At 40.8% G+C, this 26,759-nt stretch overlaps 1 protein-coding gene across 3 annotated transcripts in view; it reads right to left on the bottom strand.

Moving 5' to 3' along the window:
- LOC124787795 (cyclic AMP-responsive element-binding protein 1) overlaps positions 1–26,759 on the bottom strand; it is a 69,972-nt gene that overhangs the window by 22,706 nt on the left and 20,507 nt on the right. For all 3 annotated transcript variants that reach the window (XM_047254715.1, XM_047254717.1, XM_047254716.1), the window contains one exon: positions 17,499–17,639. In XM_047254715.1, coding sequence (XP_047110671.1) covers positions 17,499–17,639 — 141 coding nt within the window. The remainder of the gene's footprint in view (positions 1–17,498; positions 17,640–26,759) is intronic.

The raw sequence follows: 26,759 nt of genomic DNA, 5'->3' as shown, positions 1-26,759 counted from the left end.
CTGCGCAATTTTATAATCTGTAGGTACAGATCTATCGGTGAGCGAGCGGTTGTATATGATTGCTAAGTAGGGAGCTATTGTATACGCGTAATCTGAAAGGAACCTAATCGGTATACAATCTGCACCTAAAGACTTGCCCGTATCAAGCGATTTGAGTTGCTTCGCAACTCCTAAGGTATCTAATTCTACGAAACTCATGCTAGCAGCTGTTCGTGTTTCAAATTCTGGAATATTCCATTCGTCTTCCCTGGTGAAGGAATTTAGGAAAACTGCGTTCAATAACTCCGCTTTAGCGGCACAGTCATCGGTAACAGTACCATCGGCACTGCACAGCGAAGGTATTGACTGCGTCTTGCCGCTTGTGTACTTTACATACGACCAGAATTTCTTTGGATTTTCTACCAAATTTCGAGACAATGTTTTGTTGTGGAACCTATTAAAGGCATCTCGCATTGAAGTTCGTGCCAAATTTTGGGCGTGTGTAAATTTTAGCCAATCTTCAGGATTTCGCGTTCTTCTGAACTTCGCATGCTTTTTCCGTTGCCTCTGCAACAGCGTTCGGACCTGTTTTGTGTACCATGGGGGATCAGTTCCATCTCTTACCAATTTACAAGGTATGAATTGCTGTTGCTACTATATCTTTGAATTTGAGCCACATCTCATCTACATTTGCATAGTCAGTTTGGAAGGAATGGAGATTGTCTCTTAGGAAGGCTTCTAGTGACACTTTATCCACTTTTTTAAATAAAATTATTTTGCATTTGTTTCCGGTGGATTTGGAAGAAATGGTACTGAACCTAGCTACAACGACCTTGTGATCACTAATCCCTGTATCAGTCATGATGCTGTCTATTATCTCTGGATTGTTTGTGGCTAAGAGGTCATGTGTGTTTTCGCAACCATTTACAATTCGCACGGGCTCATGGACTAACTGCTCGAAATAATTTTCGGAGAAAGCATTTGGGACAATCTCTGAAGATGTTTTCTGCCTACTACCGGTTTTGAACAAGTACTTTTGTCAACATATCGAGGGAATGTTGAAGTCCCACCAACTATAACCGTATGAGTGGGGTATTTATTTGTTACGAGACTCAAATTTTCTCTGAACTGTTCAGCAACTACATCATCGGAGTCTCCACTCCTACCAATTCGCACTGAGTATCTACTTTGACTTCACTACAAGATAAACCACTACTGACAGACACAAACACTCCACCACCAACTCTGCCAAATCTATCTTTCCTGAACACCGTCTGAGACTTTGCAAAAATTTCTGCAGAACTTATTTCAGGCTTTAGCCAGCTTTCTGTACCAATTTCAGCTTCTGTGCTTTCTATTAGCGCTTTAAGCTCAGGGACTTTCCCAGCACAACTACAACAATTTACAATTACAATTCCGACTGTTCCTTGAGCCAAGCACGTCCTGTATTTGCCACGCACCCTTTGAGATTGCAGCCCACCACGTACTTTCCCAAGGCCTTCTAACCTAAAAAACCGCCCAGTCCATGCCACACAGCCTCTGCTACCCGTGTAGCCTAGTGAACTCCTGACCTATTCAGAGGAACCCGAAACCCCAACACCCTATGGTGCAAGTCAAGGAATCTGCAGCCAACACGGTCGCAAAACCGTCTGAGCCTCTGATTCAGACCCTCCACCCAGCTCTGCACCAAAGGTCCGCAGTCGGTTCTGTCAGCGATGCTGCAGATGGTGAGCTCTGCCTTCATCTCGTAGGCAAGACCGGCAGCCTTCACCAAATCAGATAGCCGCTGGAATCCAGAGAGAATTTCCTCAGATCCAAAGCGACACATGTCATTAGTGCCGACGTGCCACCACCTGCAGTTGGCTGCACCCTGTGCTCTTCATGGCATCCGGAAGGACCCTTTCCACATCAGGAATGGCTCCACCCAGAATGCACACGGAGTGCACACTGGATTTCTTCCCCTCCTTAGCCGCCATATCCTATCAAGGTCGAAACTATCACACAAGCATTTGAAATAGTGTCTAGAAACAACTGTCATTATAGGAACAATTATAAGATCATAAACATATGATTACAGTAGCACCACGTGTGAAGCTACTCTAGAATATTGTATCTACCAGTAGTGTCTTACACAAACTTAACATCAAAAATGGTTTCAATCATATAATGATTTCATAAAAGGCTGTTATGTCTTAGCCTCCAGCAGGGTCCATGCCTAGAATGAAATTTTCACTCCGCAGTGGAGTGTGCGCTGATATGAAACTTCCCGGCAGATTAAAACTGCGTGCAGGGCGAACACTCTACCTTGAGACCTTTGCCTTTCGTAGGCAAGTGCTCTACCAACTGAACCACCCATCACGACACGTCCTCACAGCTTCAATTCTACCAGTACCTCATCTCCTACCTTCCCAACTTCACAGAAGCTTCAGAATTTCCTTCTGGAAGCATATCCCCTTACTGGAATTATGTGACGCCCATTCATAGTCAAAATGACATGCTAACAACTGCTTATCTGCTCTCTCTAGAAGAAACACTCTCTTACTCTTCTTCACTGATTTATTAATTGTAATAACCACAGTTGCTATGAAATCAAGACCACTAATCCCCATCTCTACACGGATGCCACTGACACGGACTGACCTGTTTGTAGCTACAAGGTCTAAGATATTTCTATTGTGCATGGGCTGCCAAACTAGCTGCTCAAGACATTTTTGGGAAACTGGTTTAAAAGTACTTCGAAAGCCTTTCTGCCTGTACCCTCTGCAGTGATTCCCAAAGGCATCCCAGTCTATACTCAGTAGGTCAAAGTTTCCTCCAACTAGTATTTCATGACCTGGGTATTGACACGCTACTGACCTTAAATTTTCTTTGAATGACCCTAAGACTTTCTTTGAATGTTCCTAGAACTGTCACAGTGGAATCAGGGGGCTGGTAAAAACATCAAACAATTAACTTGTTTATAGTTAACTTGGTGTCACCTACACCTGTTATACACAATTGGATATCTTCGCTCACTCTGACCTCAACAGAGCACCACTCCTTTGGTGTCTAATCTATGACTCACTAAATATCTCAGAGCTTTCTACTTTGTATTCCAGTCAGCTCTCAGTCCCAAAAACATAATTTGAGCATAAGAACTTTCTTGGAGGGCAGTACATTTGGGAACTTTACTGTGGACACTTTCACTATTTACTAATAAAATTTTGACAGTCCAAGTGTCTTTACTATGAACGTAGTCTGATTTCACTATTGGCGTATCACATTCAAAGTACCCCAAACTACAGCCTAGCCTAGAAAAACACCACCCATAAGCACTCCACTACTACTATGCTATCCGAGTAGCTGATTCCTTTGTGTGTGCACCCAACCTACCAAGAATATCAAGAGGAGTCCTACAATTAGGCACTCGACAGTGCAGGTTAGGAAATCTGCAGCCAAGACTATCAGTGTGTCGATGTAGCCTTTGGTCGAGACCCTTCACTTGGCTCCAAACCAACGGATTCTGGTCAAATCTGGGAACAATGCTGAAAACTGCAAGTTCTGTGGGCACCACATGCCACATGTGCAAGGCCAGCAGCCAGACGCCTGTATGGACTGAAAATTGCCTCAGAATGCATTCAACAAGCACTGTTGGTGCCAACATGAGCCACAAATAGCAGATTGCTGAACCTTGCTAGTTCAGTAGCTACAGGAGGAGGAGGAGGAGGAGATTAGTGTTTAACGTCCAGTCGACAACAAGGTCATTAGAGATGGAGCACAAGCTCTGATTAGGGATGGAGGAGGAAGGAAATCAGTCATGCTCTTTCAAAGGAACCATTCCGGCATTTGCCTGATATGGTTTAGGGAACTCAAGGAAAACCCATATCAGGATGGCTGGAGACGGGTTTGAACCGTTGTCCAATGTGTTAACCACTGTGCCACCTTGCTCGGTACCATGTTTACTCGAATCTAAGCAGCACCCGAATCTAAGCCGCACCCGAATCTAAGCCGCACCCGAATCTAAGCCGCACCCGAAAAATGAGACTCAAAATCAAGGAAAAAAAATTTCCCGAATCTAAGCCGCACCTGAAATTTGAGACTCTAAATTCAAGGGGAGAGAAAAGTTTTAGACTGCATCTCCAAATCGGAACAAAGTTGTTCCATTGTAATAGGAGACACAATTTAGGTCAAATGAACGATGATACAGCTACAGTAGTTCTGTTCGAGTCATAAGCTTAGCAGTTAAGCTTTACCAGGTAGCTGTTGCTATGCGTCAGGCGCTCCGTCCGTATTTATACGGGTACCCTTCCTTTTTCACGTGCTTCGTCTGGTTTGAATTGATTGCTTATTTTTCTTTGATCTGATAAGCGCCATTTTCTTTGTTATAGGTGTTTACGTCACTTTAAGCTGAAAATGCATTACTGTACTGTGTCATGCATTGTTTGTCGCATTTTGATAGTTTGTGTTCACGGCCTGTCGCCGATCGCGGCATGGCTTGCTTTTGTGTGCACTACCGCCGCTTAAAATTAAAAAGAGAGAGAGAGAGAGAGAGAGAGAGAGAGAGAGAGAGAGAGAGAGAGAGAGAGAGAGAGAGAGGAAGGAATCATCTCACTAGCGAAACAATGGCAAGAGACTGCTATTTGTTGTTACTTACACTGCTGCTTTCTTTAATAATGATCAACAAGAACCAAATAATACACTGCGTATGATAGATGTTCTGAATGAGAGTTTAGCGAAAATTTTTCTCCGTTTGAAAATCTTTGCAGGCGCCTCTTTAGCACATTACATTCTGCACAGAAATTAGTCATCTTAGATTTAAAAATCTAGTCAATTGCTGTGCTTCATTTCTGACTGTATCACTATTAGGCATAGAATAATACGAATATAAACATGACGTGATATGTATATTCTTCCGCGTTTATTGTTATCTCACTCTAGTTTCGTAGTTTATTAGGCAGACAGGATTTAAATGAGATAGCAGCAAACACAAAACAATACATGGCAAAATGTTTATATTCATATTATTCTTATGGTGAAGAGAATACTGCATCTGATTCACAATTCATAGAAGTTCGTATTAGCAACCATCTCTTCTCACAGATAGGAAAAAATTCAGAACATAGAGTTGGCCATATTGACAAACATCCCAAACGGTCTTGCCAGTTGGATTTTCATAGTACATTGAAATGCTGCTACATTCGAAGATGAACAATACGGAATTTGTATTTACTTCATTGGATAATGTATGAAAATGCAGTGGTCGAAACTCGGGGCGGGGAAGAAAAAGCTCGTCTTCCACCTTTTTTTTTATTTATTTACTGAAGCAGAGGATTTGGTGCCAGTATTTATCTTTGTGCCTACAAAGCATGCCTGTGTAGCGCTACATATATTTGACGGCAGAAGTTAGCTGTGGCGGCACCCACCAACATTTTTCAGAACTTCCACTTGCTTTTCACTCGATTCTAAGCCGCAGGCGGATTTTTGGATAGCAAAAACCGGAAAAAAAGTGCGGCTTAGATTTGAGTAAATACGGTAATAGCCACAGGCAAGGCATCCTTCACATCTCAGATGAGGCCACCCAACAGATATATTGAGTCCACAGTGGCTTTCTTTCCAGCCCTGAATACTTCTCTCTCTAAGGGAATCCATGGTGTGCCTAATGTTGGAGCTCCCAAAAACCAGCAAACCCCTGCCAAGATATGCCTGCTCAGATCCTGCTGAACAAATGGCCACCTGCGGACTTACAAGGCAAACAGGTGAGGCCTCAGTCCTCCGCCTCAAGCGACCCTACAGTGAGGGTGGATCCACTGCGTCAGATACATGAGGAGGCGACTCAGCAGCAGAGCCCATGAGTGAAACAAGTGACACCTAAGGTATCTTACGTGTTGCACCAGATTTTCCATCACCACTCCACCCCGAGACAGCAGTGTGAAGGCAGCTGAGCTTAGCCGAAAGCTCATTCAGCTGTTCATGAACTGCATCTAGCTGCTCCTGCATTCACACATATCCTATTCTATGGTGGCAAGACTAACTAAAGAAGTAAATTATAAAAGTACACAGAAATAGGTTGAAGGTGTGAACTGAAATTTGTGTTAGGGAGGGCACTGGACAAGGGTAGTCCGCACAGCTTTGGTAGCCACAATGCTACTGTGATGTGGTTAGCGCATTTGCTAAGTAAACACCAGATTCGGCTCAAATCCCAGCTGTGGCATAAATTTTAACTAATTGCTTCAGCTTTCATCCTTATCGAAGATAAGTTAAGACACTTGTCTCCAGCAAAATTTTCGCTCAGCATACAGAAATCTACATACACAACTTGCTACCCTCCTGACGTGTCACCAATGGATGCTGACGTCTTAATGAGCTGTGTAGCTGCCAGTTCAGAAGAAACGAAAATTGGGCTACAGACTGAATTTATACTTACAGTTAAAAACACGAGATTAGACCTCTTAAAGGGGAAAAAGTCACTATGGAGATGTGAACAGATGACAGCCAAGAACCTGCCTGACTAGCTTACTAAACAAATGGACGCTTGTCTTCAAAACAACACAAATGAGCAACTACTGCACTACAGGTTGTTAACACTAAGCACCACCAGAATCCACACAGAATGGCCAACAAGTTTCCCCAATCACTAGGATACGAAGTAGGCGACTGTTGACCATTCACTCCAAGGTATTTCCTACACAAATTAGACCAGCTTCACACAAGGTTACTTTGCAGTGCTGTTCAGTGTTTCGCAAGCAGTGCTGCCACTGATGATAGTGCCACTGCTACAGACCGTAAGTGGTACTTCAGACATATGTTAGTGGTGCTAAAAAGCTCTGTTCACCATGTGTAAAATACTGAGCAATAGTGGAGGATGTATCATTAAATGTTCAGCAAGACTTGGAGAAATTACAACAGATACTTGCTATCTTCTAGATCACTTCGTCAGAGAAGGAGATGGAATACATTTGAGGGGACACTTTCAAACAATGTAAAATCCAGGACAGAAAAATGGTAATAGTATGAAAAGAATAGATTGCTACTCATCATATAGTGGAGATGCTGAGTCACAGACAGACAACAAAACACTGCTAAAAACCTCAGGTGTGTGTGTGTGTGTGTGTGTGTGTGTGTGTGGCGCGCGCGCGCACTCCGCGAGTCAGCCTTTTGGCTGAAAGCTTACTTGTTTAGTAGTATTTTTGTTGTGCCTGTCTGTGACTCAATATCTCCAACCACATGGTGAGTAGCAATCTATCCTTTTCATAATATTGAGGAGATACTTTGTATTGCTGGACTTGAGGATGAGCTGCCATTAGACAGCCCTTCCTGGAAAAACTACTATCCCCAGGCCGCTGAAACTTTGCACCTAACATATGCATTTCAAGTTGACAGCTTTACAGGTTAACAAGTGGAGAACAAGGCAAGAGAGGCGCTAGGCGCAGAGCGTAAACCAATCCCAGAGTGGTAATAGCTCATGGCCGTGATGTCAAATCTCCCACATTGCCAGCTTTGTTTGGTGGGAACAAACAGTGCGCATTGTGTATGGTTTCTACTGTGTGCTTGGGTTGTACAGTGCTGTGGTTTAGAAAATTGTGATACTCTAAACAACTTTATTCATTTAGTGACAATTCTTTGATCAAGGTGTGCTGCTTGACAGTGAGGCACTTAAGTTACTACAGAGAAAGAATACACAAGTATAAATGCACAGCCATCAGTTCCTGCTGATACTGTTATGGAAAGCTCTTCGAATTAGTGCAAGAACAGCAGTAAGCAAGTGAGTGTTACTGCAAAATTTGTACAACCTAATGGAAAGCTCTTCGAATTAGTGCAAGAACAGCAGTAAGCGAATGAGTGTTACTGCAAAATTTGTAAAACCTAAGTGTGAACTGTAATGATTTCGAGTTGTCTGAATCGTGTAATATATTTTTCATGATGCCTGGGAAGTAGGAAAAGCAGCCTCACCCTGTCACTAACTTAAGATTCTTTCAAGACTGGTGCAATTCACAGGGATATTTATGCTTACTACAGCAGGAAAGAGTATCCTCCCATATCAAAATTGCTAGTGTCATGAAAAGAAAGTGAACTTCTCAGCAATGGTAAAATGTCACTAAAAATTTTGCTGTAAAGCACAGATTTAAGTTACAAAGCACTAGATGAATGCAAAGTCCTCTTAGAAAAAGTGCATATTGTTATGGCTCAAAGCATATTCCTCCAGACATTCATTGGCAATGACTGTCAAGTGTAATGTTCTGAACACCATTTTTGGATTACTTCATGGATGAAAGACTATGGAAATGATTTAAATGCACATCAATCTTGGAATCACAATTAACGTACACCTGAGACGTTTGCTTGAAATACACTTTGCATATACTAAACTTGTAAAGTATTTTAGTTACTATAATATTATTGTGATACCAATATTTGGTGCAAAGAAACATTACTTTTTTACTGATCATGCTTTTTTCTGTTGAAGATATGGTAGCGAAATTTGTTACAAATTTCCCTATGATGGACTACCAAGCATTATTCTTTGCGATCTTTTAGCTGTAGTCACTGTGTTTCAGATTCTATTTGGGAGGCTCTTTTCAGTCTCAATGGCAAAATTTCCATGTCAATGTCTGGTCTCTACCCAACGCTATTATCTGTAACAGTACAAACCAACCACTTCCTCTTTGCAACAGCTACTACACTAGGGACAGAGAGACCCAAGACTCGTGCATTGGCAGTGCTGTGCTCTCACATTTGAAAGAGAGAGAGTGGTGTGGCTGTGGTGCAGTCTGAACACTACCTTGATGTTTCTTGCATAGTCAAAAGTGGAGCCACTATTTACATTCACCACTTGCAGCAAAGCAGACCACTTAGACAGCTTGCAATGTCACTATTCGGTTGCTGTGGCTGCTTGTGAAACGAGTCATTTACCTGCAGAATTCATCACTGGCAACACTGCTATGGAGTGCTGCTATGTCACTACATTTGAAGGGGTTCTTATTAAAACAATGCTTCAGTAATTCAGGGAAAACAACAATCCTCCTATGGTTTGGGAAGAGGGACTGAACTTTTCTCCTGCACTAAGTTTACAATTTTTTTCCTGTCTACAGCAGTAGAAAAGTATTGTTACTGGGAAATGAATTCAATGCACTTTGTTTCTGCCCCCAGTAAGGTCATGTTGCAGTGAACAGAATTACATATCGCACACACCACAGCTCGACATCAGAACGGAGGATGCTGACAGCAGACGCTTGCAATCAGCTTTTAGTGCACTGGCTGTCGGGGTAGCCACCACTGCCGACGCCACTGCCTCCTCCTCCTCCTCCTCTTGTGGCAGCCAGATTATAGCTTACAAAAAATTGAGTGGGAATTGCCAGATAGATCAGGTACAGCATCTTTCTTCATTTCTGTAAATCAATCGCTATGAACAAGCATAAGCAAAGCCCTACATTTTGAAAATGATGGGCCAATCGAGAACAACTGACCGCTGTGTCATCCTTTGTCAGTTGTGTCATTGGATAGTATGGACAAGTGTGGTGTCAGCACACTGATCTCCCAGATGATGTTGACTACCTTGTTCTTCAAACCGCCACTTCTCATTCAAGCGGTTCCTCCACAGGCCCCATGAATCTGACGATCACTATGAAAAACTCCTCACATAAATCAAAACTAAATTCCCAACAGCCATACTTATTGCTATGGTGCACAATACTGTTACATAGCTAAGGTTGGCAATGTCACTGAACATTCTGGAGCAGCACGAAGTAAGCCAATTTTTGTCAATCATGGGCACCATGGTCATTCCTGTACCAGCAGTTACAGTTCATCTGTCTGTGTACTGAAATATGAATGGGGGACTGGATGAGGCATTTGGTGGTTTCCTCACAAATACCACAGTCCATAACATAAAATGCCATTACAGATATTTGTCAAGACGTAAGTATATATACTCTTCAAGAAGAAGTAGGCGTCAAAATGTTGATCAGTTTGTCTCCCTTAACAAATGGTTCAAATGGCTCTGAGCGCTATGGGACTTAACATCTGAGGTCACCAGTCCCCTAGAACTTAGAACTACTTAAAGCTAACTAACCTAAGGACATCACACACATCCATGCCCGAGGCAGGATTCGAACCTGCGACTGTAGCGGTCGCGCAATTCCAGACTGAGGCGCCTGGAACCGCTCGGCCACCAGCGGCCGGCTCTCCCTTAACAACCAGGGACATGCCACTAACAGTGTCACTTGTCTGAGTAAGCCTAATACGACTTGTCTGTAGCAGACACCACCGAGTTTGCTTTCTAATGACTGACTCACTTCAACAACCACCTATCATAACATATTTATGTTAGGATTTTCATAGAGTTCGGTACTTTGCATGCAATCTGGGCAGTTAAGCCAAGTTACGGTTCCTTACGGCACACAACACTTCACCATCATGTTGCATGGCTGTTGCTGTAGAACGCACACAGTTTATGGTACAGGGCACTGACAGTACTAACTGGCTGCCAGCTCTGGTACTCAATTTTCAGCAAATCCTACCCACTCAAGACTTGACCATGCCCACGTAATGATCTTTCTGTGCAGATATCTGCACAAATGTCTGTGCCTGCAGTGAATGGTTGCAAATGTGGTGTATTCATACAACACACATTCCAAATTAGTGCTCGTCCACCATCTATTGATCTAGAAAAGAAATTTCAGTGGCTAACGATTATGGTCCTGCCCGCAAGATGCAGAGCAAACCCAACAACTGGCAAAATTATTTGCGGATAATTTGGAAAAACAATCATCTTTTGACGCTATAGTTTAGTTTGCTTCTTAGGTGGGATTTTCAATTCCCTACCTGAAAACACTAATATATTTTCCATTACCTTTCGCCATAGGGTCAACAATTAGTAAAGTCTCTATTAAAGAATTACAGGCAACTACCTTCTTATTTTGATTCCTATACAGTTCAATAAATTCAGCACAAATACTCAGAGCACTGACTTGTACCTGCCATTTTAAAATTTGCTGTGCACTGAGGAAAGACACACTAAACCAAAAAAACAGGTGATCCAAACATGTCTTGGGCACCAAATTTGCAGCAGATGCAGTTGGTGCCCACAGATTTGAGCAATTTTGCTCAAACATCCATCTCAAACTTCCAGGTTTGCATACACCTCCTATTTGTGCAAATCTTCTGTCGACACGTAACAATCTGTGCAGATGTGATGCATTCAGATCTTTGCACAGACAGATCGTTTTGTGTGTATGGGCCTTAAGTTCTGAGGTGCTTATCATTAGGTATAGCCCAGAAGACATACGCAGATTACTGAATGTTACAGACTGTGAGACTGAACACAATCACCTAAAATTGAAAGGAGTGTGTACAAGAGTGAATTTAATCGATTTTGTCACCGGTTAAGGCTGCTTACACAACTATGCACTGATAGAAGCACACAACAGTTGTGCATTGCTACACGGAAGAAGAATGTCCGATGAGTAGTCACAATTGTCTCCTCTGCTTATACAGCTTTCTGATCAACTAACAATGTCTAATAGTGTGTTGTATTCCTTGCCATCCTTTCAAGAAGAAAATCAATTAACTAAATGTTGAATCCTGAATGGCAGTTGGTACGACTTTCCTTTATGACTGGCAAACCTGGGATCTGACCAGACAACAGTCTTATCTTGTTCTCTTTCCCAAATTCATCTTTTAAGTGTGTGGTGCATACTGACTGTCTCATGCAGGGTGTAATTTGTGTAACTCTCCTCTCCTTTCATCAAATTTACTCAAAAGGTGCTGATATATCAATGAACACTTCACTGTACTTCACTGAAGACACAAGGGGGCCCACACCACATTACACTTACAGCTATCAAGGTTTTTTCTGATAAAAGTTAAGCACATTCCTGGTAAGATCTCCATAATAAATGTGTGTGGATCTCTCTCACTAGGAATTTTTGGGGGGAATGCATTCACTCCTTGGTTCTGGTGGAGTTTGGGCACACGGAGCTATGCCCCATTAATGTATGTACAAAAAATTTTTGTTCTCTTGTTTTATTGCGCTTTGCAGTTTTTCTTCTCCTATTTTGGCAGCACTGTTGCCAGCAGCCAAGGCCGGCAAACTGGCCAGATATTAACACTCCAGGAGCAGACGGTGTCGGGAGAGATTTCAGTTAGCTAGCTGTGGAGCAGACATCTTGGCTGCTTCTGCAGCTTTCAACACATTGTTGGAGATATGCTGCAGTGTCTCAGCAAGTCAAAAGCTGCAGTAAGCCAGATGGCTAAGGAAAACCAGGTCACCACTGGTTACGGCCATGGCTGTAGCACCCAGGGATACTAGTATGGCGTGGACAACGGTTGTCGTGTAGCTACTAGTGGTGCCTACTGTGATGTTATCCTCTCTCTATGGTGGGCAGTTGGTTTTCCCCCTGGAATGACGATTTCTACTGCTCATTTGGAGTGCTGGGCCCAGCATGCTTTCTGGCAATTATATGCTATCTACTGTTGTCTTCTGGAATGGAAGCAGTTTCTCCAGCCAGTATTGCACAGCACTGTTGTGTTGTTGGCAGTGTTAGCCAGTATCACAGTTGTCAGTGCGCCTCAGTGTGGACACGGAGTGGAGCACTTTGCCTTTGCCTCGTGTAGCAGGCTACACTCGTGTGCTACTGTAGCCTTGCACTTTTCATATCCACAGTATTTTGCAACGTACTTGCCACATCTGTTTTTTTGCACTTCAGCAGACGTGCATCCAGAAGTGTGTATTGCTTGCTCCCATGTCGCCTGTGCACTTCACATTTGCCTCAGCGAGTGAGCAACACTGTGCCACATGCTCTGCCCTTTGCCAGCCGAAGCACTGAGACAGCCCCTCTTGTGTTTTAACAGCTCAACACTGACCGCTGTGTTGGGCCCCGTGTCACCTAATAGTGTTTCTTGAACTCAAAGTTATCTGTGGTAACAACGAGGAGAGAAGGGAACACTATGTCTCAGATTACCTTATGCACATCACCGTGTATGTCATGCCCGAGGTCCTCCGGCAGTTCTTTTGGGTGATCAGAGTTCACGCATCTCAGAGAATACTTAAATGCCACCTTTATCAGCCATTCTGAGGTGGAGGCATGCATTTAGAAAGGCAGTGACCATGCCCCTGCCTTGTTTGTCACCCTCCTGTAGTTTGCCTCGCAGAGACCTGCGCTCTCACTGTGCCTTTTCCTGCAGTCCTCAGTCGCAGTCTTCCACTGTTTGATGTGCTGCAAGAAGCCTTTGTACTCCCCTTAACCTCTACGGTTGTCGGCGGGGGTTCAGCTGCTGCGGAAGTTTGAATTGGGTGAGCCACGAGCTCGGATGCCACATTCGTCCAGAAAAAAAAAAAAAAAAAAAAAAAAAAAAACATAGCACTGGTGTCCACTGTAGTGCTTCTCTTGTCATCGGTTGTGGAGACAGTAACCTGAATTGGCCTCTTTGGCAAACATCTGGCACTTACAGGTTGCACAATAGTCTGTGAACAAGCCCACAGCTGCTTGTCCAGTTGGAACAGTCCAATGCTCATTTCCATACTACTTCTGATAGCTGCACTGGGACAATCATCTGTGTCACTTTCATTCATTGCCTCCCTGTACATGCCCATATACATAGGCCGTGTTGTCATACGCAGGTGGCCAGGTGGAGCCACCGACTGAGCAAGCTCTTCTTGGTGGCAATTCACCACACCCATTTCACACATTGGTCCACACGCTTAAAATCTCAACTTGGAATGGAACACTTGTCACCTTCCACAAGATTTCAAATGACGACAATGTTGTTATTAGATTCATTTGATTGCGGGTGACACTTGTAAGCTGTTTTTCAATAGCACTACGTTGTTGTTGGGGTCTCCAGTCCAGACTAGTTTGATGCAGCTCTCCATGCTACTCTATCCTGTGCAAGCTTCTTCATCGCCCGGTACCTACTGCAACCTACATCCTTCCGAATCTGCTTAGTGTATTCATCTCTTGGTCTCCCTCTACAATTTTTACCCTCCACGCTGCCCTCCAATACTAAATTTGTGATCCCTTGATGCCTCAGAACATGTCCTACCAACCGATTCCTTCTTCTAGTCAAGTTGTGCCACAAATTTCTCTTCTCCCAATTCTATTCAGTACCTCCTCATTAGTTATGTGATCTACCCATCTAATCTTCAGCATTCTTCTGTAGCACAGCACTATGCACAGAAAAATAATATAGAACTACAACGGGATCTTTGATATATTAATACTTCTCAACTGTGCTCACTGATTAGAAAATTTTACTCCTTCCTTCACAAGAGAAAAAGAATTATAAACGTGCTGCACACCTTAGAAATGTACAGCCTATCAGCATGCAGTTGCCAGTGAGAAGAAAATAGTCACTGCAGGGTTATGAAAGTGTTGTGGCCTTCCATATACCCCCGCTCATTTACTTCTAATGCCTCACTGTACTACCAGCTGTACCCACAGTACAACACTCCAAACTGAATTTAAATTACTCTTATTAGTAGCTGTGGATTATAGTGAACACTATAAAATAACGAGTCTACTAACTAAATATAATACATGTGAGTATCTCGATTGAAAGGGAGTTGATAAAAATGCTCACCAGAACAAAGAGCTACATGCTATCAGTTAAAAAAAAGTAAACAGCATGAACAACAACAGAAAGGATGCAGAATCATTTCATGGCTAAATGTTTCGGCTCTATGGTAATGTTGGTCAGTCTGATCATGTAGAAAATCATCACAGTTTGGAACATTACCATAAAACTAAATGTGTTCCAGAGTAACTGAAACAGCATTATTTCATACAAGTATTTAGAACTTTTGTAAAATTGTCTCATTCATTTTGTGGAACATACAGACATAATGTTACCTGCGAGTATTGTGATGAAAAATATCACTTCAGATGTATGACAAATATTTATTTATAAACCAACTACAATCTGATTAAAATTACTTGATAGTTGACTCTTAACGCACTGAAGCTAGTTTCCTCCAATCAGAGTGCTCAACATCACGCCCAAACAGTTGACCGTTGCTATACTGCAACAACGAATCTGTTCACTTCCAATCCCTTGTCCGACAGTCTTTCTTGATTTGTCTGGACCCTAAATCATGGGTCTGGCACTTTTATTTCATATTTCATCATACATGATAACAGCCCCCCCTCCCCCCCCCCCCCCCCCACACACACACACACACACACACACACACACACACACACACACACACAATGCTAATGAAATACACATTTCATACACAGCAATAACCAAACACTACTGGATACTTCCGCACAAGAGGCGATTCAGCATCTCATATGCAGTTATCATAATCTTCTATTAGCTAAGCTTTGCAAGACATTGTTTGAAACGGAGTTTCTGAAGGCTGCAATTCACAATTCATCATTGTGATTGGGTGATCACACTCAAAAATATAACAACCGACTCAGAGCTGTACTACAGCGCAGTGGTTATCATATTAAACTGCCATGTTGAGTGTCGTACAATAGAATCTCGTCAATATGTCTAAAGCTTTTATTTCTAACTCTAAACAAAAGAGTTATCATCATTTTGATTAAATTGATTTGTTTACATGTAATTTATTTTATTTCTAATTCTTTACTGATTCTTTTCATCATCACACTGACTTTTTTATTTGCTCTATTTTTCTTCCTATCACTTTTTTTGTTTGGACTCTGCCTCTGTCACCTATAACCTGCAACCAAGTGCCAATGAGGAGTGCTCATTGGTTGGTAATGTGGCAGCCAGTGTAGCCAACTAGATGATAGTGCGGGTAACCAACGGTAATGAGAAATTACAGTTTGCTTTTAGCACTGAAACTAAACTACTTCTGTCTTATGTTTTCTTATAGAGGTTAGCTTTTATTGCCATGAACAAAGGGATCATGATTTTAGTTCTGCCACAGATTGTTGACCACTGCTTTCTCAGATACATTACACTTCGTTGTGGTTAGCTGACAAAACAAGGTTAAATTCAAAGCTACAAAATGCTTTGTCTGCCACATTTCAGTCATTGGTCACTTAAAAGCAACTGTTGACACAGCAGCTCACATTTCCGACATACCTCGCGGTGTCCACTTCCAACATTGCTCTATGTGAAACACCGATAACATTTGTGAAGTGACTTGCCGAGTTTGTGTGTTGCCTGCAACCGAGTGGTAGAGGTCAACCAATATGGCAACAACGTAATGACAAGTGACAGGTGTCAACTATCAAGTAATTTTAAATGGACTATTGTTTCACAGCACTAGAGCAGCATCTTCAGGGTCACATCTGTATATAAACATTCATTTAAAATGTAGTTTAACTGTACACAAAACTATACAGTAAAATTATCTTCTTACATTTATTTTACAACTTTGTTGAAGTGATAACCAGTAGACGACCGAATGTTCTCTGTCCAATTGTAATAAAAATGTTCAACCTTAAACAAGTCGGTAGTAAAGCTAGAATTCAGCAGAACGTGGGGATCATCATACCAATACAAGAAACCTAGAATAAGGATAGAGCATTACACTAGACGGACGTAAACGTGTAAAACAGATGATATGTGTAGGTGGTGAACACCTAATTTAACCTGCTAAGGTAAAACAAATCTCTGAACCCACAGCCTTTTTGGTTGTACGATAGGTAATGAAGGTTACGCCTTGATAAATGTTGCCTCCAAAACAATCATCGAGATAAAAGACTTGGGAAATGGAAAATTAAAAATATTATGTACACCTACCACAGGCAAAACACCATTGTAACGATATGAGGAACGCAGAGGTCACCAAGACTGATTGCCTGTTTCAAAAGTGGCATTTTATGTATTTTAGACTTGACCGTCAACTATTATACAATTTGGCAGGCTCTGGTTGCAGATATCTGTTTTACCCTACCAGGTTCATGTAGGTTTTCATCACCCACACATATAATTTTTCTATACTTTTACGTCCACCTAGTTCACCACATTATCCTTATTCTCGGTTCCCTTAAACAGAACAATGTTCCCTGCATTTTGATATATTTTAGTTTGACTACCAACCTCTTGATTGAATATTCTTATTACAACTGGACAGAGACTGTTGGGTCATCCACTGCTTACCCTTGAGTAAGTAATGAAATAAATGAAAGTACATAATTTTCTTATACAGTTGTGTACAATTCAACTAGATTTTAACTGAACCATCTTTATTCATTTTGATCTTGTTTATTAACAAATGCTATCCTGAAGATGCGACTCTAATAATGAAATAAAACTAGTTGGTACAGAACTAAATATCTATCATACAGCTGGAGCAGTTTTTTTTCATCATGATACAATTCCACAGTCGTGGATGCCCACATATACAGACACTTCTGTTATGTGTGAGTAGCTGTAACGGGGAAAACCAGATGAAGAGAACAAAGAGTTTAGGTGAATGAAGATTTGGTATACAGGAGAACCAGAAAGAAATGGTATACGAATGTTAGTGCACATACAAGAGAAAATCAAAAGAAAATGAAAAGTAACAATTGGTAACATTATGAAAATGGTTCAATATTTGTTCTAAATGACACATATACCTGGAACAAAAAACTGTCCATCTTGTCCCTGTGTGGCATACTGTACAATAGCGCCACCCGTTGAAGCATTAGTCATGGTGAGGGTGTGCAAGCCTTGTACCGTTTCCCCTTGGCTGCCAATCTGAATTGTGCCGGGTATCACTGCAATAAAAGACTTTTCTCTTAATCCACATTACACTACCTGTCAATGTGGGCAGGAACATATTGATATAAAAATTATGACATTTTAACTTGCAGTGACTCCATATGCAAAATGTAACACAGGGGAATACAAATAATATTTACATCTAAAATTAAAGTATCAGAAAATGATTAGTATGTAGTATAATTTGAATGATCAAAAATAATCCGAGGATGGCAAATGGAAGCTAAAACAAGCTCTCAAATGTAAAAAGCAACACTCAGTAGGGTTTCTCTGAACAACGAAGTTAATTACACAGACTGATAATTAAAAGTTAAGTGCACTGTGCAAGGGTGTACCCAGTGGAGTACAGGGAGCAGCTTGTGCCATTACCCCCTCCCCCACAAAAACAAAAAAATTCTTTTTAACAGAACTCTCATCCTGCTTCGTAAAACAGATAGACTTTTCAGTTTGAAGCAAGCCAGACTATGTAACAGATATTTAGCAGTAGCAAGTGCTCCCAGAGCCACTTGTTGCGAAATGAAAACCTCTTTCATTAATTACCCCCCCCCCCCACACACACACACACACACACACACACACACACACACACACACAGATCCTGGGTACACTCTTGACATGGTGACATGCAAAAGCCCTAAAAGTACAAAATTACAAATTTCTGAAGCAAGAATTCAGATATTTATTAAGATATGCAAACAAGATATCAGAAAAATGGTACATTAGTTAGTACATTATTTTTGTCATGAGTCTCATATAAGCAAAAGTACACAAAATTTTTAAGACATGCAAAGTCTGGCAATTCTGAGCCATTGATACAGAAGTGTGATAACTTAAACAGGTAGTCTAAGAAAGCTCCTTCCCCTAAACATCTGTTTACTTGCTTGTGGTATACCTAAGCCCTTGCCATTGCCAACACATTTATTCTAATTCACCAAGCATTTTGTGTATAGTTCCCTGGTATAGGATTTATGCTTTCCACCTATTGAAGATTGCTGACCTTATGTGTATAGCAGCTAAAGTAAGAGATACATGGCTCAAGAATTTCCCTTGCATCAGTACTTCACAAAGCAGACAATAATTACAATAAAGGAACAAATATTCCAAAAATGCTTTGCCATGCAAATGAACATGCTAATAAATTAACCAACATTTTTAGTATTCATTGCTACCCACAAAGGCTACTGCAGAATTCAATGAAAATATCCAAAGAGGACTTACGTAATTAATTTCATACACGAAAATAAGTGTGTGTGTGTGTGTGTGTGTGTGTGTGTGTGTGTAGGAGGGGGGATGGGAGGGCGTGTTTGTGAGTACTCGGCTACAACTATCATTCACGTATGTTACCACCCACTGCTAAGCACAGGATACTATCTTTTCTTATCATATTATTTGTATTCTAATCAGGATGCTTGCAAACTTCTGAAAATGTAAATGAAAAAAAATTAAATATAAGAATGGGAAAATGATAGATTTAAGATGTAAGAAGTCATACTTTTAAGAATAACAATGAGAACTATCCACATTTAAAAAAGATTGCACCTTTATGCGATTCAGCATCCTTGCTAATCCCTCTGCCTGCTGCAGATTAGTTACTCCTATAATGTAGAAATACCAACTTTTTTCCCCGATCTCAGTCCAATCAGCTATGAATAAAAAATACGAACTGCCTAAGGAGAACCTCTTTACTTTGTTATACCACTGAAAAGAATCCACATTTTATTTTAAAAATAATTTTGCATCTCAGCTGAAGAAACAGTACATATTTGTATCATTACTCTTTGATCAAAAATACATCTACATGTAGAAGTAGATGCAGGTGATCCAAAATAACACAAACCGAAATTGCAAAATGGAAAGGAGCTGAAAATATCAGCACTAGATATCACCCTGTGGCACAACATGCAGTTGAACATAACATGCTTAAATGCAATGGCTGCTTTACTATTCAGGCCATCTGGATCCTTCCCTACACCACCAGCTTTTCTGAACTATGCAAATGGAATTCACCCTTAGAACACATTGTCTGCTCTCTAATTATCCCAGCCTCAACCTAAGGTAACCTAATGTCTCCCATCTTCCCTCACCCTCTTTACGTGTGCCATCACCCTCTGCTAATACACCCCCCCCCCCCCTCACTACCTCATGTGGTGCGCCTGGTTGCAGTCTCATCATGCTGCATCCTAGTCCCTGATTGCTCTGTCAGACAGCACTCTTCTCTCCCCCACTCGTACCCTGTTATCCCTTCTCTGCCCCCTCCAGACTGCTGCTTCTGTTCAAGGTGACAGTTGCATTCTGGTCCAAGCAGTCGGATATAGTGGTCACGTGTGGGTCAGGCGTGCTTGCTTGTGTGAATGAATGTGTGTGTGAAACTTCCTGGCAGATTAAAACTGTGTGCCCGACCGAGACTCGAACTCGGGACCTTTGCCTTTCGCGGGCAAGTGATCTACCATCTGAGCTACCGAAGCACGACTCACGCCCGGTACTCACAGCTTTACTTCTGCCAGTATCTCGTCTCCTACCTTCCAAACTTTACAGAAGCTCTCCTGCGAACCTTGTTCTGCAAGCTCTCTTGCGAACCTTGCAGAACAAGGTTCGCAGGAGAGCTTCTGTAAAGTTTGGAAGGTAGGAGACGAGATACTGGCAGAAGTAAAGCTGTGAGGGCTGGGCGTGAGTCGTGCTTCAGTAGCTCAGATGGTAGAGCACTTGCATGCGAAAGGCAAAGGTCCCGAGTTCGAGTCTCGGTCGGGCACACAGTTTTAATCTGCCAGGAAGTTTCATATCAGCGCACACTCCGCTGCAGAGTGAAAATCTCATTCTGGAATGTGTGTGTGTTTTCCTTTTCTGAAGAAAGCTTTGGCTGAAAGCTAAATGTGTAACAGCGTTTTCATTTTGCCTGTCTGCAATTCAATGTGTCATCTTTACAGTGAGTAGCAATCTACCTTTTTCCTAATATTGTAAATAAAATATTAAAAGATAGGATACGGTAAGGGATCAACAAATGAAAGGTTACTAAAATAATGAGATGCAACTTAGCATTTGCCCAGAATCTCTTATCCTCAGTGCCAGGGGAACAGTGCATAGTGAATGAATATGAAGTTATAAGATGACTAATGCAATAAAGTGAACTACACTTCTAAGATTGCCTGCTGATAAAGAACAACTTCAGGAACTGGGATTAGGGATTCTACTTTCATTTAGTATAGCAATATGATAAATATACTTTGGAGAGTGACAAAAATTATAAACTTGGTAGCCAATATCAACATTCTGACAAATTGCCACTCACTATATTGTCACAATCAGAGACATGTATGCTTCCGATATCTTCATCTTGTGAACAGTAAATTTTTGCAAAGTTTATCTCTCAACACTACCTCAGCCAGCGTCAGTAGTATCATTGGTATGTGTTGTTACATGTTGATGTGAACGTTTAAGTTTAGTTCCTTTGTTTGTCTGTTTCGTTTTGTCACTGTTAAAATGCTAACCATTGAAGAATGTATGTTTTTAGTCGAACAAGTGTTCAAAGCTGGCGGTAAATACACAGTTTCAGTTCATCAAACATTTAATTCAGTTTTCCTGGAGACAACACTCCCACATACTGTAACAGATTTGATTAACAAATTTTGAAGTACGAGTTCAGTGACAGATTCACTGAGAAGTGGTCGTCCTAGCATTTTGTCTGAGGATAAACTACTCAATATTTTGATAAAATGTCGATTAGTCTGCACAAGTCAGTAAGAAATCTCGCCCAGGAAATCTATGTCAGTGTCGGAATCGCCCACACAGCTGTAAGGAAAAAATTAGAACTTTTCCCATACAAAGTGACAGCCATGCAAGAACTGAAAAATACTGATCATGGCACGAGACCGAATTACTGTCAATGGTTCAAAAATTCCGTTCAACAAAATGGAAGGGATATTCTTAATGAAATGTTTTCACTGATGGGGCGTGGTTTCATTTGTCCGGGTACATGAACTCGCAAAATTCTCATATGTGGAGTACTGCATAACCATTGTGTATTCATGAGGAATCACTTCATTCTGTGAAAATAGAAGTTTGGATTGCAATTTCTAGACATCAAATTGTGGGTCCCATGTTTTTCAACAAAACAAACGCACAACGATATTCTGTACCCATTCATAGGAGAACTTGAGTTAAGTGAAATACTGAACAGTTATTTTCAACACGATGATGCAACTAGACAAACAGCTTGCGTTTCAGTGTCACTGCTTGCTGATGTTTTTGGTAATCGCATAATTTCACAGGGACTTTGGCCTCCACGATCGCCTGACTTTTCTTCTTGGGTGCAGCAAAAGCAACTATCTATAAAAACCGTCCAAAATCCATCAATGAATTGAAAACTGCAATATCCACTTTCACTGCTTCTGTTGCAAAAGAAATGTTACAGCTTGTGTTTGGAAGTTTGGAAACATGATTAGATGAATTGAATTGTGTATTCAACAACACGGGTGGGGGGGGGGGGGGGGGGGGCATTTTCAACATTAAATGTGAAAATTTATAAGTAAAAACGAATATTCAATGAATTAATAACTTGTATTTCACTGAGTTTCATTTCAGTATATTCACTGTGGCATGTAGCACCACCACAACAAATGTACAACAACATAACAGAGTAAATTTGTGGTGCAAGATTTGAATTCTGTCTTGTCTTCCAAAAATCGAACTTCAAAACAGCCAACTTAACAATACACTATTTCTAGCTTGGCAACAGTACTCTCTGTCCATTCTAAACTCCCAGTCGTTGAAATGTCACCTCCTGATCCCAATCTATCATTTATTTGGATCCTCCTTTCTGTGTGTGCTTTGACAGGGACCCTAAAAAACTTTATTTCTTAATATTTCAGTAATTGTTTTATTCACTCCTGTGTCTTCTGTTGCTCAACAAATGGAAATTTTATTGTGGTTCTATGCATTAAGTAAAAGTACCAATGTGTTAAAATCATGAAACAAAAACATTACACACACTGGTATCAAGCAACAACGAATTACACATGATAGGATACACCTTGATGACCTCGATGAGACATTGTAGCTTAACTTTTTTCTGTTTTTACTGTGAGACTCCTTCAAAACAGTGCAAATACATGTCAACTTTTTCATACTGTGTTAACAGGAGTCTGTTTTAATACACATTTAACAGAACACACACAGATTCAAGATCACAGGGAATAATATCTGCAGCAAGGAAGGTTAGAGGGGAAAACCACAAAGGTGTTATGTAACAACACAAATTAAGATAACTAGATAATGAGCTTTACACTCACTACTTTAAAAAATATTGGCTATGGAATCACAAAAAAACACAAATATGACAGGGAAACAAATTATACTTCCTACAAAAACTAGCTACACATTCCTTTTTGATGTAGAGAATTTCAATAATCATAAATCACAAAGATTTCACTTGTGGTCTAGCTAAGGGGTTGCCCAATAAACATATATGGCTACACTGCACAGTTTCATACTGTTTTGAGGTATGGAGTAGGGCTGGGAAGGGGGAGGGACTGAAGAGGGCGGAGGGGGTAGGGACTTAAGATACTGAAACCAGTAAGGCCATAAGGCCACTTGGACCACAAAAGTAGAGGACTGCATGTGCATAGCAGCACCAGAAAATGACATAAATGTACTACATGCAGCTGTGGCCCGTGTTGTCAAAGATGTTCAACACTATTTCGCCTATAGCTCAAATAAAATAATACTGCGATTGACAAATTGCAGTGGCACAGGCCAGTGTTGCTGGCAGCAGCATACTTTCAGTACTCACAAAGCAGACTACACAGCTAATATGTGGCCCTCGAGAAAGGAATACAATCAGCTGGCTGTCAACCTCTACCTTTCAACTTATTTAAATGTCAACTGCAAAATTAATCTCAGTATAATGATAAAGCCATACGGCTTGGCACATTTGGCCATACAGCATTCACTTGCTCCATTATTCCAGTCATTGCAATGAACATTTGCCATCTGTAACAGTTATAATAAGTCAGTATCTTCAAAGGCTTTTGTGGCTAGAGTCAGCTCTCAGAAAATTCTTCAGGGTTGTAGGCCACATCATATTATAAAACGGAGAACTAACTGCAAGTGTCCAAGTTATAAATGGCCACTTGTTTGAATGGTGTACAGTTGGTTCAACATTCTATAACATGATGCTAGCTCCAACCCAGAAGAACTATATGGACACTATTACTAGGTTGTTTCCCTGATTAAGTTGTGCCATTCTGAAGAGAAAATGGAACAGCAGAAGAATTTATTATTATCTTTAAATGAATGACACACAGTTGCATAATTGTCTTTGTAATATAATTACCGCCTTTGGTTCACATCATCACAGTATAAAAGAGCTATTGTTATTCACATGTTGTAGCACATATCAATATCATCACAAACCATGTATTTCTGTCCTATCTGAACTGCTAAATGTATACAGAACTCAACTGGTATCTTCATACAAAATGTGTTCTGTCCCAAGTTATTTTTATTTAATTTTGACAGCAAATTGATATTACAGGAAAATCAGTATTATAAGTTGGTGAATGTAGCTACAAATATCTAAGGAGTATAGTTATTAGCACTTCACCTGATTATGTGTTTAGTTCAAGTTGACATTTAATTTCAGCAAGAAAGCGAGCGATACACCAATCAAATGTCAACACTACCCTGTTCCTCAACAGTTACTTGTAGAATTTCATGAGAACAGGATTCACACATGAAATAATGTTAAGTTATTTAGACTACAGGAGAGTTAAATCATAGGAATTTTTAATATTATAAACCCAATCAGTTACCGTTGATAATTACAATTTGAAATGAGTTACAACACGTCAGACTTATCGGTGTCACTCCACTGTGACAACACAGGCTGCCATGTTACTTAACTGTGTGGAAGGGCCACGCATACTTGCCTCACAATTTGTGATTGCTCATCTATGTGGGGGTGAGTGGCCACGTCAAACCAAACTGCAAGGATGCGGAAATAATTACCATGAAAATGCAGTGCTCTACTGACAAGCAAATGACAATGCCAAACTCGGGAGTACAGAGGGCTGGATGTGTTCCTAATGAAAATGCCAATGATAAATCACATTCTTAATTCTGCATAAAATGGCTATGTTACTCTTCTGAAAGATTAAAAAGGCACAAATCTGAAAAGTAGACTATTAGCCTCCATCTGAAATCAAACCAGCTGATTTTTATACTTAACCCTGCGGATCAAGTGGTGGGCGCACGTCCCCCCTCCACACACACACACACACACACACACACACACACACCCACACACACACAGAGAGAGAGAGAGAGAGAGAGAGAGAGAGAGAGAGAGAATAAAAATATCAATACAGACAGCAAGCCGCAGCCTTAAAAATTAGCTGTATCAAACGTACATAAAGGCATGCAGCTTATGATAAAGTACCATGGATTTCCATAGTAGAAAGAAATACAACTTAGAGTTAAGAGAAGATAATACCTACAGAACCAACTCAATCATATGTAGTGTTTTTTCTTCTTATTTAAAATAAAACTGTCCAAATTCAGTCTCCAGAGTGCTTTCCTTTATTTCCATGTGGCCAGTTTCAAGCCTGTTGCCCATCCTCAGATCTATTACAGAAAAATTAAATTACAATGCATTCAAACGATAAACGGTTTAAGGTTTATGTTTAGAAAGGCTCAAAATTTCTCAAGAAATTATTTACAGTTACAGAATACAAAGTCGAATACATGGAACTGAAAGTTCTCTGTCATAAATAACCATATGTCAGGCAACTGCAGCTTTATAAAAGTGTTTTTTTTTTTTTTTTTTTTTTTTTTTTACAAAATCTTATTGGCACAACACCTACAGTGCTACAGTGCTAAAAAACAACTCTCCCCTCCCCCCCTCTCTTGTGGACTAATGTAATTCATGTTTACTACAAAACAGTCAGGCATCAGCATCCAGACTCTCTGGTAGTGTGCACTGTGTGTTTGTGTGTGTGTGTGTGTGTGTGTGTGTGTGTGTGTGAGAGAGAGAGGAGAGAGAGAGAGAGAGAGAGAGAGAGAGAGAGAGGGAGAGGGAGAGGGAGAGGAGAGGGAGAGGGAGAGGGGAGAGAGGGGGGAGGGGGGGGGGGGGGAGAGAGAGAGAGAGAGAGAGAGAGAGAGAGAGAGAGAGAGAGAGAGAGAGTGTGTGTTTTGTATATTTCCGACAAAGGCCTTGTTGGCCGAAAGCTTTCTTTCCGACAGTCTTTTGTTGTACCCATCTGCGATTCAACATCCCCACTATATGATGAGTAGCAACTATTCTTTTCATAACATTGTCACGTTACATCCTGGATTTCCATTATTTGATTGTGCTAAAAAAGTTTTATGCAGCAGCATAACCTGATGTACTGTTAGTTTACGACAGTGAACTTTCAGTTCTGTATTCAACACATTGCTCTGTAACTAATGATATGTTGTACAACTGTACTATTATAACTAATTTCTAAAGCATGTTGAACCTTTCCAAACATAATCTTAAACCACTTGTAGTTTGAACCAATTGTAATTTAATTTTACTGTAACAGATATGAAGATAGGCAGCTACCCAAAAGAAGTCATATGGAAATACAGGAAAGCAATCTGGAGGCTGAATTTGGACAGTTTTATATATGCAACAATCTTGGACAATCCCTGAAGACGAATATGTCTAGTTTGATATTTTCTTTAATTTGTTTGTTTATTTATTTATGATGAATCAATTATGATCAATCAATATACAGAAAGGATTGACATGCAACAGGAACAATGATTACCTCTAGTATGGCCAACATGTAATGTACAATGACTGATACAGATCTACAGTAGAATATTCAAATATGCAACATGTGGAGAATGGGAAGGAGTTTTATGCCACACAACTTTAGAGGCTGATCAACATACCCAGATAAAACAGAATCAGGAGTAAGAACTTATTTTTAAGTAAGATGTCCAGTTCCACTGAAAACACAAATACTAAATAAAGACCTACACCTCATTTGCATGACAGGCAAACTTGTAACAGAGCCAGTAAATTGAGTCTGAAGAGAGCTTCCCATTATGAAGACCTTTCAGGATTGGGGTAATCTGCACTTAGGAAAGGAATA

The sequence above is a fragment of the Schistocerca piceifrons genome, chromosome 3, assembly GCF_021461385.2.
Source record: "Schistocerca piceifrons isolate TAMUIC-IGC-003096 chromosome 3, iqSchPice1.1, whole genome shotgun sequence".
Classification (NCBI taxonomy): domain Eukaryota; kingdom Metazoa; phylum Arthropoda; class Insecta; order Orthoptera; family Acrididae; genus Schistocerca; species Schistocerca piceifrons.
Note: the sequence above shows the minus strand (reverse complement) of the source record. Positions and strands in the feature narration are given on the sequence as shown.